The 17,895-nt window shown below is 41.1% G+C and overlaps 1 protein-coding gene across 3 annotated transcripts in view; it reads left to right on the forward strand.

Moving 5' to 3' along the window:
- Positions 1–17,895, forward strand: part of LOC124009864 (collagen alpha-1(XI) chain-like) — a 438,047-nt gene that overhangs the window by 368,676 nt on the left and 51,476 nt on the right. For all 3 annotated transcript variants that reach the window (XM_046322075.1, XM_046322074.1, XM_046322073.1), the window contains 11 exons: positions 1,876–1,920; positions 3,668–3,829; positions 3,943–3,996; positions 9,312–9,365; positions 11,451–11,495; positions 11,611–11,664; positions 12,489–12,533; positions 13,067–13,120; positions 13,682–13,789; positions 13,975–14,082; positions 15,955–16,044. In XM_046322075.1, the coding sequence (XP_046178031.1) occupies positions 1,876–1,920; positions 3,668–3,829; positions 3,943–3,996; positions 9,312–9,365; positions 11,451–11,495; positions 11,611–11,664; positions 12,489–12,533; positions 13,067–13,120; positions 13,682–13,789; positions 13,975–14,082; positions 15,955–16,044 (819 nt within the window). The remainder of the gene's footprint in view (positions 1–1,875; positions 1,921–3,667; positions 3,830–3,942; positions 3,997–9,311; positions 9,366–11,450; positions 11,496–11,610; positions 11,665–12,488; positions 12,534–13,066; positions 13,121–13,681; positions 13,790–13,974; positions 14,083–15,954; positions 16,045–17,895) is intronic.

A 17,895-nucleotide genomic window follows, 5' to 3' on the forward strand; every position in this document is an offset into this window, starting at 1 on the left:
ACATTCTTACAGTATATATCTATTAAATATTCTTATAGTATATATATCTATTAAACATTCTTATAGTATATATCTATTATACATTCTTACAGTATATATCTATTAAATATTCTTATAGTATATATATCTATTAAACATTCTTATAGTATATATCTATTAAACATTCTTACAGTATATATCTATTAAACATTCTTACAGTATATATCTATTAAACATTCTTACAGTATATATCTATTAAATATTCTTACAGTATATATATTAAATATTCTTATAGTATATATCTATTAAATATTCTTATAGTATATATCTATTAAATATTCTTATAGTATATATCTATTAAATATTCTTATAGTATATATCTATTAAATATTCTTATAGTATCTATATATGAAACATTCTTACAGTATATATATATTAAATATTCTTATAGTATATATCTGTTAAATATTCTTATAGTATATATCTATTAAATATTCTTATAGTATATATCTATTAAATATTCTTATAGTATCTATATATGAAACATTCTTACAGTATATATATATTAAATATTCTTATAGTATATATCTGTTAAATATTCTTATAGTATATATGTATATATATATATGAAACATTCTTATAGTATATATCTATTAAACATTCTTACAGTATATATATATATTAAATATTCTTATAGTATATATATATATTAAATATTCTTATAGTATATATCTGTTAAATATTCTTAGAGTATATATCTATTAAATATTCTTATAGTATATATCTATTAAATATTCTTATAGTATCTATATATGAAACATTCTTACAGTATATATATATTAAATATTCTTATAGTATATATATATATATATATATATATATATATATATGAAACATTCTTATAGTATATATCTATTAAACATTCTTACAGTATATATCTATTAAACATTCTTACAGTATATATCTATTAAACATTCTTATAGTATATATATCTATTAAACATTCTTACAGTATATATCTATTAAACATTCTTACAGTATATATCTATTAAACATTCTTACAGTATATATCTATTAAACATTCTTATAGTATATATCTATTAAACATTCTTACAGTATATATATATATTAAATATTCTTATAGTATATATCTGTTAAATATTCTTATAGTATATATATATATATATCTATTAAACATTCTTACAGTATATATCTATTAAACATTCTTACAGTATATATCTATTAAACATTCTTATAGTATATATCTATTAAATATTATTATAGTATATATCTATTAAACATTCTTATAGTATATATGTATATATATATGAAACATTCTTATAGTATATATGTATATATATGAAACATTCTTATAGTATATATCTATTAAATATTATTATAGTATATATCTATTAAACATTCTTATAGTATATATCTATTAAATATTATTATAGTATATATCTATTAAACATTCTTATAGTATATATCTATTAAATATTATTATAGTATATATCTATTAAACATTCTTATAGTATATATCTATTAAATATTATTATAGTATATATGTATATATATATGAAACATTCTTATAGTATATATATATATATATATATGAAACATTCTTATAGTATATATGTATTAAACATTCTTATAGTATATATGTATATATATATGAAACATTTTTATAGTATATATGTATTAAATATTCTTATAGTATATATCTATTAAACATTCTTATAGTATATATCTATTAAACATTCTTACAGTATATATCTATTAAACATTCTTACAGTATATATCTATTAAACATTCTTACAGTATATATCTATTAAACATTCTTACAGTATACATCTCATGTAGTGTTGAGTCGTCTTTGATCCTCTGCTCCCTCCTACAGGGTGCTGAGGGCGTCAGAGGTCTTAAAGGCGGTGGAGGAGAAAAGGTAAGCAACGCCAGTGTCTTCTTTAGCATGTCATATTTGTGTTCTGTGGTTCTCAACCACAGATCGAGGATTACCCAACGTTCAATCATAACCTAAACCATTATGGGGGGGATAAGCTAATATCTGGCCCTGAATCAGTGGTCAGACGGGAAATGTCTACTTCTATCTTCATCATATGTGCGTCCCAAAATGGCACCATATTCCCTATATAGTGCACTACTACCCACGTGGCTCTGGTCAAATGTAGTGCATAGTGTGCCATTTTGGGACAAAAGACATGTCTCATATTTGTCATTCCACACTATTTTTTGTCAAGCCTTTTTAGCAGGCAGATCTGAAAACCACTTAAATGTCTATCAGGCTTGAAAGGCTTCAGCTCATTTGGGTAGTGATGGGGTGTAGGACGTTCAGCTGGAATGAAGGAGAATGTGTTTGATTGGCTGTGATCTGATAGTAGATTGATTGGCTGCCATTGTAGTTCCCAGCTGCTCTAAACGTTCCAGCTTGTTAATCTATCTAATGTCTCTTCGGTTTTCCTCTCTAGTCATCATTTTTTACTTTGTTACTAGTCATGTCCGTTAAAGAACAAATTCTTATTTTCATTGACGTCCTAGGAACAGTGGGTTAACTGGTCTAGGAACAGTGGGTTAACTGGTCTAGGAACAGTGGGTTAACTGGTCTAGGAACAGTGGGTTAACTGGTCTAGGAACAGTGGGTTAACTGGTCTAGGAACAGTGGGTTAACTGGTCTAGGAACAGTGGGTTAACTGGTCTAGGAACAGTGGGTTAACTGGTCTAGGAACAGTGGGTTAACTGCCTTGTTCAGAGGAACAGTGGGTTAACTGGTCTAGGAACAGTGGGTTAACTGGTCTAGGAACAGTGGGTTAACTGGTCTAGGAACAGTGGGTTAACTGCCTTGTTCAGAGGAACAGTGGGTTAACTGGTCTAGGAACAGTGGGTTAACTGGTCTAGGAACAGTGGGTTAACTGGTCTAGGAACAGTGGGGTAACTGGTCTAGGAACAGTGGGTTAACTGGTCTAGGAACAGTGTGTTAACTCGTCTAGGAACAGTGGGTTAACTGCCTTGTTCAGAGGAACAGTGTGTTAACTCGTCTAGGAACAGTGGGTTAACTGGTCTAGGAACAGTGGGTTAACTGTCTAGGAACAGTGGGTTAACTGCCTTGTTCAGAGGAACAGTGGGTTAACTGTAGCATTGTAGCTAAGCCTAACCCTTTTCCTCACCTTAACATCAGTCTCCTAACCTGCCATATAAACAAGTAATCTGTGTCGAGAAAACATCAGTTACGCCGTAACTGATCAATGGCATTGTATCAATGGGCATTTCCTCAATATCAGGGAACACAAAGATTAAGAAACGCCCCGAATTGCGGTCTGCACCATATTCTGTACAAGGGTTGTTAAGGGTTGATGAGAAACACAAGCCAACTGCATTCTCAGGTCTGACCGGATGATGTCAGGAGATGACAATATTCTGGAACTCTGCAATTCACCATGCTTACCACTAGATGTCACCATTTATCACCCAAGTTTACAGCATATGCATATAATGCCTGGCTGCTCATCTAAAAACATTTTTTTTTAAAGAGTTTGCTTTTTAAAAAAAAACGTTTTAAATTATTAAAGGTAGTTTGCCACTGTTAATATGACGGTGATATTCTATAATAGTCCAAGACAACCCACTGCTCAGTGAAAAAAATGCATGTATTTCTATTTCCTGTGTTTTTTCAGGGAGAGGATGGTTTTCCAGGTTTCAAGGGTGACATGGGCATCAAGGGAGACAAGGGAGAGCTCGGTGTCCTAGGAACCAGAGGTGAAGACGGACCTGAAGGCCCCAAAGGTCGTTCTGGCCCCAACGGAGAGGTTGGCCCCATCGGGTCGGCTGGAGAGAAGGTACTGACCCATCACAATCACGATCGTCACTATCACTAAAACTAAAAAACTACCACTATCCTCTCTATCTTGATCTGTTTTTAAGAACCTGTATTGTCTTTGTTGTTGTGTAGGGTAAACTTGGTGTCCCCGGGTTACCCGGTTACCCAGGAAGACAAGGACCTAAGGTATGTGAAAACATGGTGTGTGTGTGTGTGCGCGTGCCTGTGTGTGTCCTTGAGTGTGTGCGTGCTGGTATATGTATGAGTGTGTGTGTGTGTAAGTAATTGAGTGAGTGAATGCGTGTGTGTGTGTATAAGTGTGTGTGTGCGCGTGGCTGTGTGTGTCCTTGAGTGTGTGCGTGCTGGTATATGTATGAGTGTGTGTGTGTGTAAGTAATTGAGTGAGTGAATGCGTGTGTGTGTGTGTATGAGTGTGTGTGTGTGTGTGTGTAAGTAATTGAGTGAGTGAATGCGTGTGTGTGTGTGTGTGTGTGTGTGTGTGTGTGTGTGTGTGTGTGTGTGTGTGTGTGTGTGTGTGTGTGTGTGTGTGTGTGTGTGTGTGTGTGTGTGTGTGTGTGTGTGTGTGTGTGTGTGTGTGTGTGTGTGTGTGTGTGTGTGTGTGTGTGTGTGTGTGTGTGTGTGTGTGTGTGTGTGTGTGTGTGTGTGTGTGTGTGTGTGTGTGTGTGTGTGTAAGTGTGAGTGAGTGAATGTGTGTGTGTGTGTGTGTGTGTGTGTGTGTGTGTGTGTGTGTGTGTGTGTGTGTGTGTGTGTGTGTGTGTGTGTGTGTGTGTGTGTGTGTGTGTGTGTGTGTGTGTGTGAGTAATTGAGTGAGTGAATGCGTGTGTGTAAGTAATTGAGTGAGTGCATGTGTGTGTGTGTGTGTGTGTGTGTGTGTGTGTGTGTGTGTGTGTGTGTGTGTGTGTGTGTGTGTGTGTGTGTGTGTGTGTGTGTGTGTGTGTGTGTGTGTGTGTGTGTGTGTGTGAGTAATTGAGTGAGTGAATGTGTGTGTGTAAGTAATTGAGTGTGTGTGTGTGTGTGTGTGTGTGTGTGTGTGTGTGTGTGTGTGTGTGTGTGTGTGTGTGTGTGTGTGTGTGTGTGTGTGTGTGTGTGTGTGTGTGTGTGTGTGTGTGTGTGTGTGTGTGTGTGTGTGTGTGTGTGTGTGGTGTAAGTAATTGAGTGAGTGAATGCGTGTGTGTGTTTATATTGCTGACTCTTCCTCCTACCCATCTTCCACTCATCCTGAGTTATCCAATGAGGCATCTGCTGATGTCATCACGTGTCCATACTCCTTCCTGTATTTATGAACCAGCCTTTTGGGCCCTGGTTAAAATTATTGCACTATCAAGTGAATAGGGTTCCACTTTAGGACCGACACCCCTGTCACTTTGGGATAGACACCCCTGTCACTTTGGGACAGACACCCCTGTCACTTTGGGACAGACACCCCTGTCACTTTTGGACAGACACCCCTGTCACTTTGGGACAGACACCCCTGTCACTTTAGGACAGACACCCCTGTCACTTTGGGACAGACACCCCTGTCACTTTAGGACAGACACCCCTGTCACTTTGGGACAGACACCCCTGTCACTTGGGACAGACACCCCTGTCACTTTGGGACAGACACCCCTGTCACTTTAGGACAGACACCCCTGTCACTTTGGGACAGACACCCCTGTCACTTGGGACAGACACCCCTGTCACTTTGGGACAGACACCCCTGTCACTTTGGGACAGACACCCCTGTCACTTTGGGACAGACAATATGTCAGTGGAACAGTTGATTAAACAGAGTGATTCAGTCACTATGCCCCGGGGGAATGTTTGACTAAACAGAGTGATTCAGTCACTATGCCCCGGGGGAATGTTTGATTAAACAGAGTGATTCAGTCACTATGCCCCGGAGGAATGTTTGACTAAACAGAGTGATTCAGTCACTATGCCCCGGAGGATTGTTTGACTAAACAGAGTGATTCAGTCACTATGCCCCGGAGGAATGTTTGATTAAACAGAGTGATTCAGTCACTATGCCCCGGAGGATTGTTTGACTAAACAGAGTGATTCAGTCACTATGCCCCGGAGGAATGTTTGATTAAACAGAGTGATTCAGTCACTATGCCCCGGAGGATTGTTTGACTAAACAGAGTGATTCAGTCACTATGCCCCGGGGGAATGTTTGATTAAACAGAGTGATTCAGAAACCAGTCCCTGATTAGGAAATAAAGAAAACATCTTCATTTAGAAATGTTCATAGTGTATGAAAAGGTAGTTCGCCGAGGTTTGGAGTTGATTCAACCTCTCCCTTTTCTTCCCTCTGTAAACAAGTGACTGAGGGTTATTTTTCTTGCTGCGTGGCTCTGGCAGTCTCTGTTAACAGCTTTCTCCCAGTGTTAATTCACCAAGCTATTGGCAATCGCTTTGTCTGTCTTGTGAGTGGAGTGCAAATCAAACTTGGCTGCTATCTTTTCCTCTTCTCCTCTCCTCTCCTCCTCTCCTTCTCTCCTGCCTTTTCCAGCTCTCCTTTCTTCTCTTATCCTTCCTCTCCTCTTCTCCTCTCCCCTCCTCCTCTTCACCCCTCCTCTCCTCCTCTTATCCCCTCTCCTCTCCTTCTCCTCCTCCTCTTTTCCCCTTTTCTCAATGTTTAGTTTAGCAGAACTTGCAACGATGTGATAAAAAATAATTAAGCCAAAGAGATCCTTCTCCCTTCCTAGCTGTCGCCATTGTTTTTCTTAATGCTGTCCTCACAAATAGCACAGTCACTGTCCTCACAAATAGCACAGTCACTGTCCTCACAAATAGCACAGTCACTGTCCTCACAAATAGCACAGTCACTGTCCTCACAAATAGCACAGTCACTGTCCTCACAAATAGCACAGTCACTGTCCTCACAAATAGCACAGTCACTGTCCTCACAAATAGCACAGTCACTGCCCTCACAAATAGCACAGTCACTGCCCTCACAAATAGCACAGTCACTGCCCTCACAAATAGCACAGTCACTGCCCTCACAAATAGCACAGTCACTGTCCTCACAATTAGCAGTCACTGCCCTCACAAATAGCACAGTCACTGCCCTCACAAATAGCACAGTCACTGCCCTCACAAATAGCACAGTCACTGCCCTCACAAATAGCACAGTCACTGCCCTCACAAATAGCACAGTCACTGCCCTCACAATTAGCATTCACTGTCCTCACAAATAGCACAGTCACTGCCCTCACAAATAGCACAGTCACTGCCCTCACAAATAGCACAGTCACTGCCCTCACAAATAGCACAGTCACTGCCCTCACAAATAGCACAGTCACTGCCCTCACAATTAGCATTCACTGTCCTCACAAATAGCACAGTCACTGCCCTCACAAATAGCACAGTCACTGTCCTCACAAATAGCACAGTCACACTGTTATGACTTGTATGAATGGTGGGAGGAGGAGTCGAGAGCAGAGAGCAGGTGGGAGGAGGAGTCGAGAGCAGAGAGCAGGTCATTCCGTACGTGGATCTTTTATTCCAACGACAGCGGAAAAACAAACATGCAAAACACGACATGAAACAACCCGTCCAAATAAACAGGACTAAAACTGTCCGGAAAAATAGAGATCACAATAATCAACCATCACCAATTAAACATAGAACAAACCCGCACAATAACCAGCGGGCCTCGTGCCCTGAAATAGTCTACAAACAAAAACTAACCTCAAAACAGGTATAACCAATTAAACAGAGAACAAACCCGCACAATAACCAGCGGGCCTCGTGCCCTGAAATAGTCTACAAACAAAAACTAACCTCAAAACAGGTATAACCAATTAAACAGAGAACAAACCCGCACAATAACCAGCGGGCCTCGTGCCCTTAAATAGTCTACAAACAAAAACTAACCTCAAAACAGGTATAACCAATTAAACAGAGAACAAACCCGCACAATAACCAGCGGGCCTCGTGCCCTGAAATAGTCTACAAACAAAAACTAACCTCAAAACAGGTATAACCAATTAAACAGAGAACAAACCCGCACAATAACCAGCGGGCCTCGTGCCCTTAAATAGTCTACAAACAAAAACTAACCTCAAAACAGGTGTAACTAATTAGACCCAACTAACAGAAACAAAAGGACAGGGAATCGATGGCAGCTAGTAGGCCGGCGACGACGACCGCTGAGCGAACAGGAAGAGCACCGTGATTCGTGACACACACATACACAGGTAGACAGATGTATTCACTGTATGAGAGAGCATGTCTATGTGCTAGGAAGCACATCCACTATAACACGGAACCCAAACCGGGTGTATTGTCCCCCCACACCAAACGCAATCATAACACGCAGGATGAAATATCTTAACAAACTCTGAACTAATTATATTAATTTGGGGACAAGTTGAAAAGCATTAAACATGTATGGCAATTTAGTTACTTAGCTTGCTGTTGCTAGCTAATTTGCCCTGGGATATAAACATTGAGTTATTATTTCACCTGAAATGCACAAGGTCCTTTAATCCACACATAAAACAGTAAACCAAATCGGTTCTAGTCATCTCTCCTCCTTCCAGGCTTTTTCTCCTCTTGACTTTATATTGTGATTGGCCACTGTCATAAATTAGGTGCATTACTGCCACCGACCTCGTTCGTCTTTCAGTCACCCACGTGGTTAAAAACCAATGAGGAGTTGGCACGTGGGTACCTTCTTCTATGAACCAATGAGGAGGTGGGAGAGGCAGGACTTGCAGCGTGATCTGCGTCACAAATAGAACTGACTTCTATTTTAGTCCTTGGCAACGCAGATGCTGGTTGGCTCGCACGAGCCGTGTTAGTGCAACGATTGAATAATATAGTGGTCAGGGTATAACTCTTTTTCTTAATGTATCTGTATTTTCAATACTACTTGAAGGGATACCACATTGGTAAACTCCTATGGGTTTCATTCTTTAGTCAAGAGGGTAATTATCATGCCAAAGGGAGCACTTTGCCGGGTGGTTTATTGGACTGGTATTGTGATGGCCGTCAATGTGGCAACAGCTAAACGGCTGATGTGTTGCAAACAGGATCAACCTCGTCTTTCTCTCATATGTCTTTGTTTCTAACTGTGTGCTAACTAGCTAGCGCCTCTTAGCTTTTTCAGCGAGACTCTTTTAGCCCTGTGTCCCTTTCTATTCTGTGTGAGGCTTGATTAGATTGGACAGAGGTCACTTGAAATGTAGTATCTATTCCTGTCCGCTCTTCCTCTCTCTGTCCGTCTCTCTTCTTCCTCTCTCTATCCATCTCTCTTCTTCATTTCTCTATCCATCTCTCTTCTTCATCTCTCCATTCCTCTCTCTTCTTCAACTCTCCATTCCTCTCTCTTCTTCATCTCTCTATCCATCTCTCTTCTTCATCTCTCTATCCATCTCTCTTCATCTCTCCATTCCTCTCTCTTCTTCATCTCTCTATCCATTTCTCTTCTTCATCTCTCTAACTATCCCTGTATAGTTCCTTCTGTTCTCAAACCACCTCTCCGTTCACAGGGCTCCAGTGGCTTCCCTGGATTCCTTGGCTCCAACGGAGAGAAAGGAGGAAGGGTGAGGCTCTTTAGATCATTCCATGTCTCGTAACATGTCTCTTCACCCTCTTTTAAGTATTTATTGATCCGTTATTTTACCAGGTAAGTTGACTGAGAACACGTTCTCATTTGCAGCAACGACCTAGGGAATAGTTACAGGGGAGAGGAGGGGGGGATGAATGAGCCAATTGCAAACTGGGGATTATTAGGTGACCGTGATGGTTTGAGGGCCAGATTGGGAATTTAGCCAGGACACCTCTATGACACCAGTCTGAAATACTCTTGTGGAATTACATTCCTTAACCTCCAAGTAGATTCAAGAAGGACTACTGTCAAAGTAAAGTAGGACAAGTAGCGTCAAGAAGAACTACTGCCAAAGTAAAGTAGGACAAGTCAATTCAAGAACTACTGCCAAAGTAAATAATCAAGTCAGTACAACTCAATAGTAGGGGAAGTGGAGTGGAACATCGAAGTCTAGCACTGCCCAGCAGGAGTCCAGTGAAGAGAGGATGAGAGGAGGGAGGAGAGGGGAGGGAGAGAGGAGAAGAGAGGAGGAGAGGGGAGGAGAGGGGAGGGGGGTAAGAAGGGGGAGAGGGAATTGGTAAAAGAGTCTCCTTTCCTCTCAAACAGACAGACAGACAAACGGTGAGGAGTGAGAAGTAGACAGACACTTAGTCTACATCCCAAATGGCACCCTGTTCCCTATTTAGTGCACTACTTTACACCAGGGATCTATGGGGACCTAGTGCACTAAATAGGGAATAGAGTGCCATTTGGGACATTACCCCTAGACACATCAGGAGCCGATATGCCAGAGCTGACAGGCAGGTCACGCTGTCAACTTTAAGGAACTCTGGGTAATGTGGGTATATGTCAACTTTAAGGAACTCTGGGTAATGTGGGTATATGTCAACTTTAAGGAACACTGGGTAATGTGGGTATATGTCAACTTTAAGTAACTCTGGGTAATGTGGGTATATGTCAACTTTAAGGAACTCTGGGTAATGTGGGTATATGTCAACTTTAAGGAACTCTGGGTAATGTGGGTATATGTCAACTTTAAGTAACTCTGGGTAATGTGGGTATATGTCAACTTTAAGGAACTCTGGGTAATGTGGGTATATGTCAACTTTAAGTAACTCTGGGTAATGTGGGTATATGTCAACTTTAAGGAACTCTGGGTAATGTGGGTATATGTCAACTTTAAGGAACTCTGGGTAATGTGGGTATATGTCAACTTTAAGGAACTCTGGGTAATGTGGGTATATGTCAACTTTAAGGAACTCTGGGTAATGTGGGTATATGTCAACTTTAAGGAACTCTGGGTAATGTGGGTATATGTCAACTTTAAGGAACTCTGGGTAATGTGGGTATATGTCAACTTTAAGGAACTCTGGGTAATGTGGGTATATGTCAACTTTAAGTAACTCTGGGTAATGTGGGTATATGTCAACTTTAAGGAACTCTGGGTAATGTGGGTATATGTCAACTTTAAGGAACTCTGGGTAATGTGGGTATATGTCAACTTTAAGGAACTCTGGGTAATGTGGGTATATGTCAACTTTAAGTAACTCTGGGTAATGTGGGTATATGTCAACTTTAAGGAACTCTGGGTAATGTGGGTATATGTCAACTTTAAGGAACTCTGGGTAATGTGGGTATATGTCAACTTTAAGGAACTCTGGGTAATGTGGGTATATGTCAACTTTAAGGAACTCTGGGTAATGTGGGTATATGTCAACTTTAAGGAACTCTGGGTAATGTGGGTATATGTCAACTTTAAGTAACTCTGGGTAATGTGGGTATATGTCAACTCACCGCGCGCTCTGATTTTCAGATGTATTTCTCTAAAAGATGTTGCAGATTGCTGTATCTTATTCGTCCACAGAGCAGTCCGTCTGTCTGCTATAGTGTGTTCGAATGATCTTAACCTTGTGTGTATAGATTCATCTGTAATTACTGTTTACCTCATGTTTATCAGTCAATATATATAGTCAATGTATCCTTTCTATTTCTCTTATATTATATCACGTTTGATTGTTTGTTTGAGACCCCCCAGGTCTCACGAATAAAGATGTTTGTGTGGTTGTGTGGTGTTTTTCAGGGTATCGCTGGTAAATCTGGACCCAGAGGACAACGTGGCCCAACGGTAAGAACCTGAAAACTCATCAGTCGATCCGCAGTCTATTCTCTCTCTTCTAACACAACACCATCTCTGAGTTGCTATGATGATGATTGGTCATCTCTGTGTTCCTGTAATCTAGGGTCCCCGTGGTGGAAGAGGTGCCAGAGGACCAACTGGAAAACCAGGTGCTAAGGTCAGTTTATATCCGTCTCTAAGTCGGGTAGAAGATAAGCGTCACCTAACCAGGATGATGACCCATCCAGAAACATCTTCTAGAAACATTTGGTTCTATGAATACATGGCAAATTACATCAAGTACAGCTCAGATGTTTGAAAGTATTTAACATGATTTGACCCGGGCCTACTTTACAATATTATAATAATAATAATAATACTAATAACTTTATTTGTGTAGCGCTTTTCAATACTAGTAAGAAAGTGCATCACATCATAAAGTAATACAATTATATAAAAGTACTAACAAAGAAAGAAAAACAATAAGAAGGAGAAATTAATAAAAAAAGATAGATTATTTTAATGTAAGATTTTAAATAGCTTTCTAAAATTATATGCTCAGCAGGGATTTAATAAGAGGCACTGGGTCTGCAAGCCTGATCTCTGGCAGACCATTCCACAGTCTAGTGGCCCTAATGGAAAATGCCCGGTCTCCTTTAGTTTTCAACCTAGACTCTGGAAGGGTCATCTCTTCACTTGTGAAGAGTAGCTACGCTAGCTTGGTCACTGGGTCTCATTTGTACATAGAGCTGTGTGTCATCCGCATATCAGCGAAACGGAATGCTATGATTGTGGTTGATGTCACCAAGAGGAAGGATATACAGGGGGGGGGGGGGCCTGAGGGACACAATAGTGAAAATAGTATTTGGGGTGATACAGAACCACCCGTGCTCACTGAGGAACATCTGCCACAAAGATATGACCTGAAGCAGTCAAGGACAATGCCGAAGATTCCCACCCATCTCTCCAGCCTATATCTGACTGTGTTTGTCTGCTCCACAGGGAACATCAGGCAACGACGGACCTCCCGGTGGATCAGGAGAGAGAGTGAGTACTAAATATATATATTCTGTTCTATTGCAAAGAATCTGCGGAGATTTTTTAGTTTGGAGCCCATTGGGAGGAGGTTGAGGATTAAGATTGGTTTTAGTTTGGAGGCCATTGGGAGGAGGTGTGAGGATAAAGGATGATTTTAGTTTGGAGGCCATTGGGATGAGGTGTGAGGATAAAGGATGGTTTTAGTTTGAAGGCCATTGGGTGGAGGTTGAGGATAAAGGATGATTTTAGTTTGGAGGCCATTGGGAGGAGGTGTGAGGATAAAGGATGATTTTAGTTTGGAGGCCATTGGGAGGAGGTGTGAGGATAAAGGATGATTTTAGTTTGGAGGCCATTGGGATGAGGTGTGAGGATAAAGGATGATTTTAGTTTGGAGGCCATTGGGAGGAGGTGTGAGGATAAAGGATGATTTTAGTTTGGAGGCCATTGGGATGAGGTGTGAGGATAAAGGATGGTTTTAGTTTGGAGGCCATTGGGAGGAGGTTGAAGATTAAGGATGTTCATTTTTTCTTCTTTTATCACAGGGACCTCAAGGACCCCAGGGGCCAGTCGGCTTCCCAGGTCCTAAGGGCCCAAACGTAAGTACCCTTCCCAGGACCTAAGGGACCTAACCTATGTACCCTTCCCAGGACCTAAGGGCCCTAACCTATGTACCCTTCCCAGAGCCTAAGGGCCCTAACCTATGTACACTTCCCAGAACCTAAGGGCCCTAACTTAAGTACCCTTCCCAGAACCTAAGGGCCCTAACCTATGTAACCTTCCCAGAAGCTAAGGGCCCTTACCTATGTACCCTTCCCAGAACCTAAGGGCCCTTACCTATGTACCCTTCCCAGAACCTAAGGGCCCTAACCTATGTACCCTTCCCAGAACCTAAGGGCCCTAACCTATGTACCCTTCCCAGAACCTAAGGGCCCTAACCTATGTAGCCTTCCCAGAATCTAAGGGCCCTAACCTATGTACCCTTCCCAGAACCTAAGGGCCCTAACCTATGTACCCTTCCCAGGACCTAAGGTCCCTTACCTATGGGCCCTTATCTCTCCTTTAAAATAGCTGATGGTACTACAGTATGCATTACAGTGTCATTCTACTTCAGCAATGTGGTCCCTATTAACCTAACCTGTCCATCTCATCTCCCTCAGGGGCCCCCTGGTAAAGACGGAATGCCTGGTCACCCTGGGCAGAGAGGAGAGACAGGTTTCCAGGGAAAGACTGGCCCACCTGGGCCTGGAGGAGTTGTAGGACCTCAGGTAGGCCCACACACTACACACTAAACATGTTTATCAGGACACTAGGGAAATTAACCTGTAATCATTCACACACTAAATGATGTAAAACATTTACTTGAAAACCTTTGAATTATTAGTTTACTGTCATCTAATAAGCATAAACATGTGACACAGTATGTAAATCTGGTGTTGTGTCTGTCTGACAGGGACCAACGGGAGAGACCGGCGGCATCGGAGAGAGAGGACACCCTGGTTCCCCTGGACCCCCCGGAGAGCAAGGTTTACCTGGATCTGCTGGGAAAGAAGGAGGAAAGGTAAACAAACTCCCCTATGACTCGACAATGGTCTCACCCGGCCAGAGCATTTTATGAAGAAAATGGGGGGTGGGGTTGAAAACACAATCACAACTGGGCTTTGTCTATTGAAATGCCAGAATAGGAACAATGAACAACAACACTTACTCTTGTCATGGAAAACCTAATGGCACATATCTAACAATGTACACTAATTTCCAAAAATCTTGAGAATAGATTTCATGAAAATAGCAACAGGTTATTTTCCAAGATGCTCTTTTAAAATATGCTCATTGAAGATGATGACGATTAGATTTGACATTCAGATTGCCAATGTGGAGTAGGTGGAGTAAGTGGAGTAGGTGAAACAGAATCTTATGATGTTCTGAGTGCAAAGTAAGAGATAAATGACATGTGTGGAGGTTCAATTCCACAACCACCTAAAAGGAAGTGATTCCCAAACCTTCCATAACAAAACCATCACCTACAGAGAGATGAACCTGGAGAAGAGTCCCCTTAGCAAGCTGGTCCTGGGGCTCTGTTCACAAACACAAACACACCCCTCAGAGCCCCAGAACAGTTGCACAATTAGACCAAACCAAATCATGAGAATAGAAAAGAGAATTACTTGACACATTGGAAAGAATCAACAAAAAAACAGAGCAAACTAGAATGCTATTTGGCCCTAAACAGAGAGTACACAGTGGCAGAATACCTGACCACTGTGACTGACCCAAACTTAAGGAAAGCTTTGATTATGTACAGACTCAGTGAGCATAGCCTTGCTATTGAGAAAGGCCGCCGTAGATAGACCTGGCTCTCAGGAGAAAACAGGCTGTGCACACAGCCCACAAAATGAGGTGGAAACTGAGCTGCACTTCCTAACCTCCTGCCCAATGTATGACCATATTAGAGACACATATTTCCCTCAGATTACACAGACACAAATAGAATTCTAAAAACAAACCCAATTTTGGTTAACTCCAATATCTACTGGGTGAAATACCACAGTTAAGAACAAACACCATTATGGTCCAGGAATAGAACAGAGATAGTTACTGGGGTGGTCCAGGAATAGAACAGAGATAGAGACTGGGGTGGTAGAGGAATAGAACAGAGATAGAGACTGGGGTGGTCCAGGAATAGAACAGAGATAGAGACTGGGGTGGTCCAGGAATAGAACAGAGATAGAGACTGGGGTGGTCCAGGAATAGAACAGAGATAGAGACTGGGGTGGTCCAGGAATAGAAAAGAGATAGAGACTGGGGTGGTCCAGGAATAGAACAGAGATAGAGACTGGGGTGGTCCAGGAATAGAACAGAGATAGAGACTGGGGTGGTCCAGGAATAGAACAGAGATAGAGACTGGGGTGGTCCAGGAATAGAACAGAGATAGAGACTGGGGTGGTCCAGGAATAGAACAGAGATAGAGACTGGGGTGGTCCAGGAATAGAACAGAGATAGAGACTGGGGTGGTCCAGGAATAGAAAAGAGATAGAGACTGGGGTGGTCCAGGAATAGAACAGAGATAGAGACTGGGGTGGTCCAGGAATAGAACAGAGATGGAGACTGGGGTGGTCCAGGAATAGAACAGAGATGGAGATTGGGGTGGTCCAGGAATAGAACAGAGATAGAGACTGGGGTGGTCCAGGAATAGACTGGGGTGGTCCAGGAATAGAACAGAGATAGAGACTGGGGTGGTCCAGGAATAGACTGGGGTGGTCCAGGAATAGAACAGAGATAGAGACTGGGGTGGTCCAGGAATAGACTGGGGTGGTCCAGGAATAGAACAGAAATAGAGACTGGGGTGATCCAGGAATAGAACAGAGATAGACAGGCTTTGTCTGTCATGATATACCCTATCTCATGTAGTCTTCCTCTCTCTCTCCTCCAGGGTGACCCAGGTCCAATGGGTACGTCTGGGAAGGTTGGCCCAGCCGGGCTCCGGGGCTTCGCTGGACAGAGAGGTCTTCCTGGGGCTAATGTAAGGAACTGTTCCCCTTGCACCTACACAGCAATCTCCATGGAAACACCACGTTATCAACAAATATACAGTATATAGAGACTGTTATCAGGACATATACAGTATATAGAGACTGTTATCAGGAGATATACAGTCTATAGAGACTGTTATCAGGACATATACAGTATATAGAGACTGTTATCAGGACATATACAGTCTATAGAGACTGTTATCAGGACATATACAGTCTATAGAGACTGTTATCAGGACATATACAGTCTATAGAGACTGTTATCAGGACATATACAGTCTATAGAGACTGTTATCAGGACATATACAGTCTATAGAGACTGTTATCAGGACATATACAGTCTATAGAGACTGTTATCAGGACATATACAGTCTATAGAGACTGTTATCAGGACATATACAGTCTATAGAGACTGTTATCAGGACATATACAGTATATAGAGACTGTTATCAGGACATATACAGTCTATAGAGACTGTTATCAGGACATATACAGTCTATAGAGACTGTGATCAGGACATATACAGTATATAGAGACTGTTATCAGGACATATACAGTCTATAGAGACTGTTATCAGGACATATACAGTCTATAGAGACTGTTATCAGGACATATACAGTCTATAGAGACTGTTATCAGGACATATACAGTATATAGAGACTGTTATCAGGACATATACAGTATATAGAGACTGTTATCAGGACATATACAGTCTATAGAGACTGTTATATATACAGTCTATAGAGACTGTTATCAGGACATATACAGTATATAGAGACTGTTATCAGGACATATACAGTCTATAGAGACTGTTATCAGGACATATACAGTATATAGAGACTGTTATCAGGACATATACAGTCTATAGAGACTGTTATCAGGACATATACAGTATATAGAGACTGTTATCAGGACATATACAGTCTATAGAGACTATTATCAGGACATATACAGTCTATAGAGACTATTATCAGGACATATACAGTATATAGAGACTGTTATCAGGACATATACAGTATATAGAGACTGTTATCAGATCCCATATTACTGCCAGCTGATAGTACTGGTACCTCCCTAGATATATACCAGCTGATCGTGGTACTGGTACCTCCCTAGATATATACCAGCTGATCGTGGTACTGGTACCTCCCTAGATATATACCAGCTGATTGTGGTACTGGTACCTCACTAGATATATTTCAGCTGACCGTGGTACTGGTACCTCCCTAGATATATACCAGCTGATTGTGGTACTGGTACCTCCCTAGATATATACCAGCTGATTGTGGTACTGGTACCTCACTAGATATATTTCAGCTGATCGTGGTACTGGTACCTCCCTAGATATATACCAGCTGATCGTGGTACTGGTACCTCCCTAGATATATACCAGCTGATCGTGGTACTGGTACTAGATATATACCAGCTGATCGTGGTACTGGTACCTACCTAGATATATACCAGCTGATCATGGTACTGGTACCTCCCTAGATATATACCAGCTGATCGTGGTACTGGTACCTCCCTAGATATATACCAGCTGATCGTGGTACTGGTACCTCCCTAGATATATACCAGCTGATCGTGGTACTGGTACCTCCCTAGATATATACCAGCTGATTGTGGTACTGGTACCTCCCTATATATATCAGGACATGTTATCAGGACATATACAGTCTATAGAGACTGTTATCAGGACATATACAGTATATAGAGACTGTTATCAGGACATATACAGTCTATAGAGACTGTTATCAGGACATATACAGTATATAGAGACTGTTATCAGGACATATACAGTCTATAGAGACTATTATCAGGACATATACAGTCTATAGAGA

Source organism: Oncorhynchus gorbuscha, linkage group LG22 (assembly GCF_021184085.1).
Source record: "Oncorhynchus gorbuscha isolate QuinsamMale2020 ecotype Even-year linkage group LG22, OgorEven_v1.0, whole genome shotgun sequence".
NCBI lineage: Eukaryota > Metazoa > Chordata > Actinopteri > Salmoniformes > Salmonidae > Oncorhynchus > Oncorhynchus gorbuscha.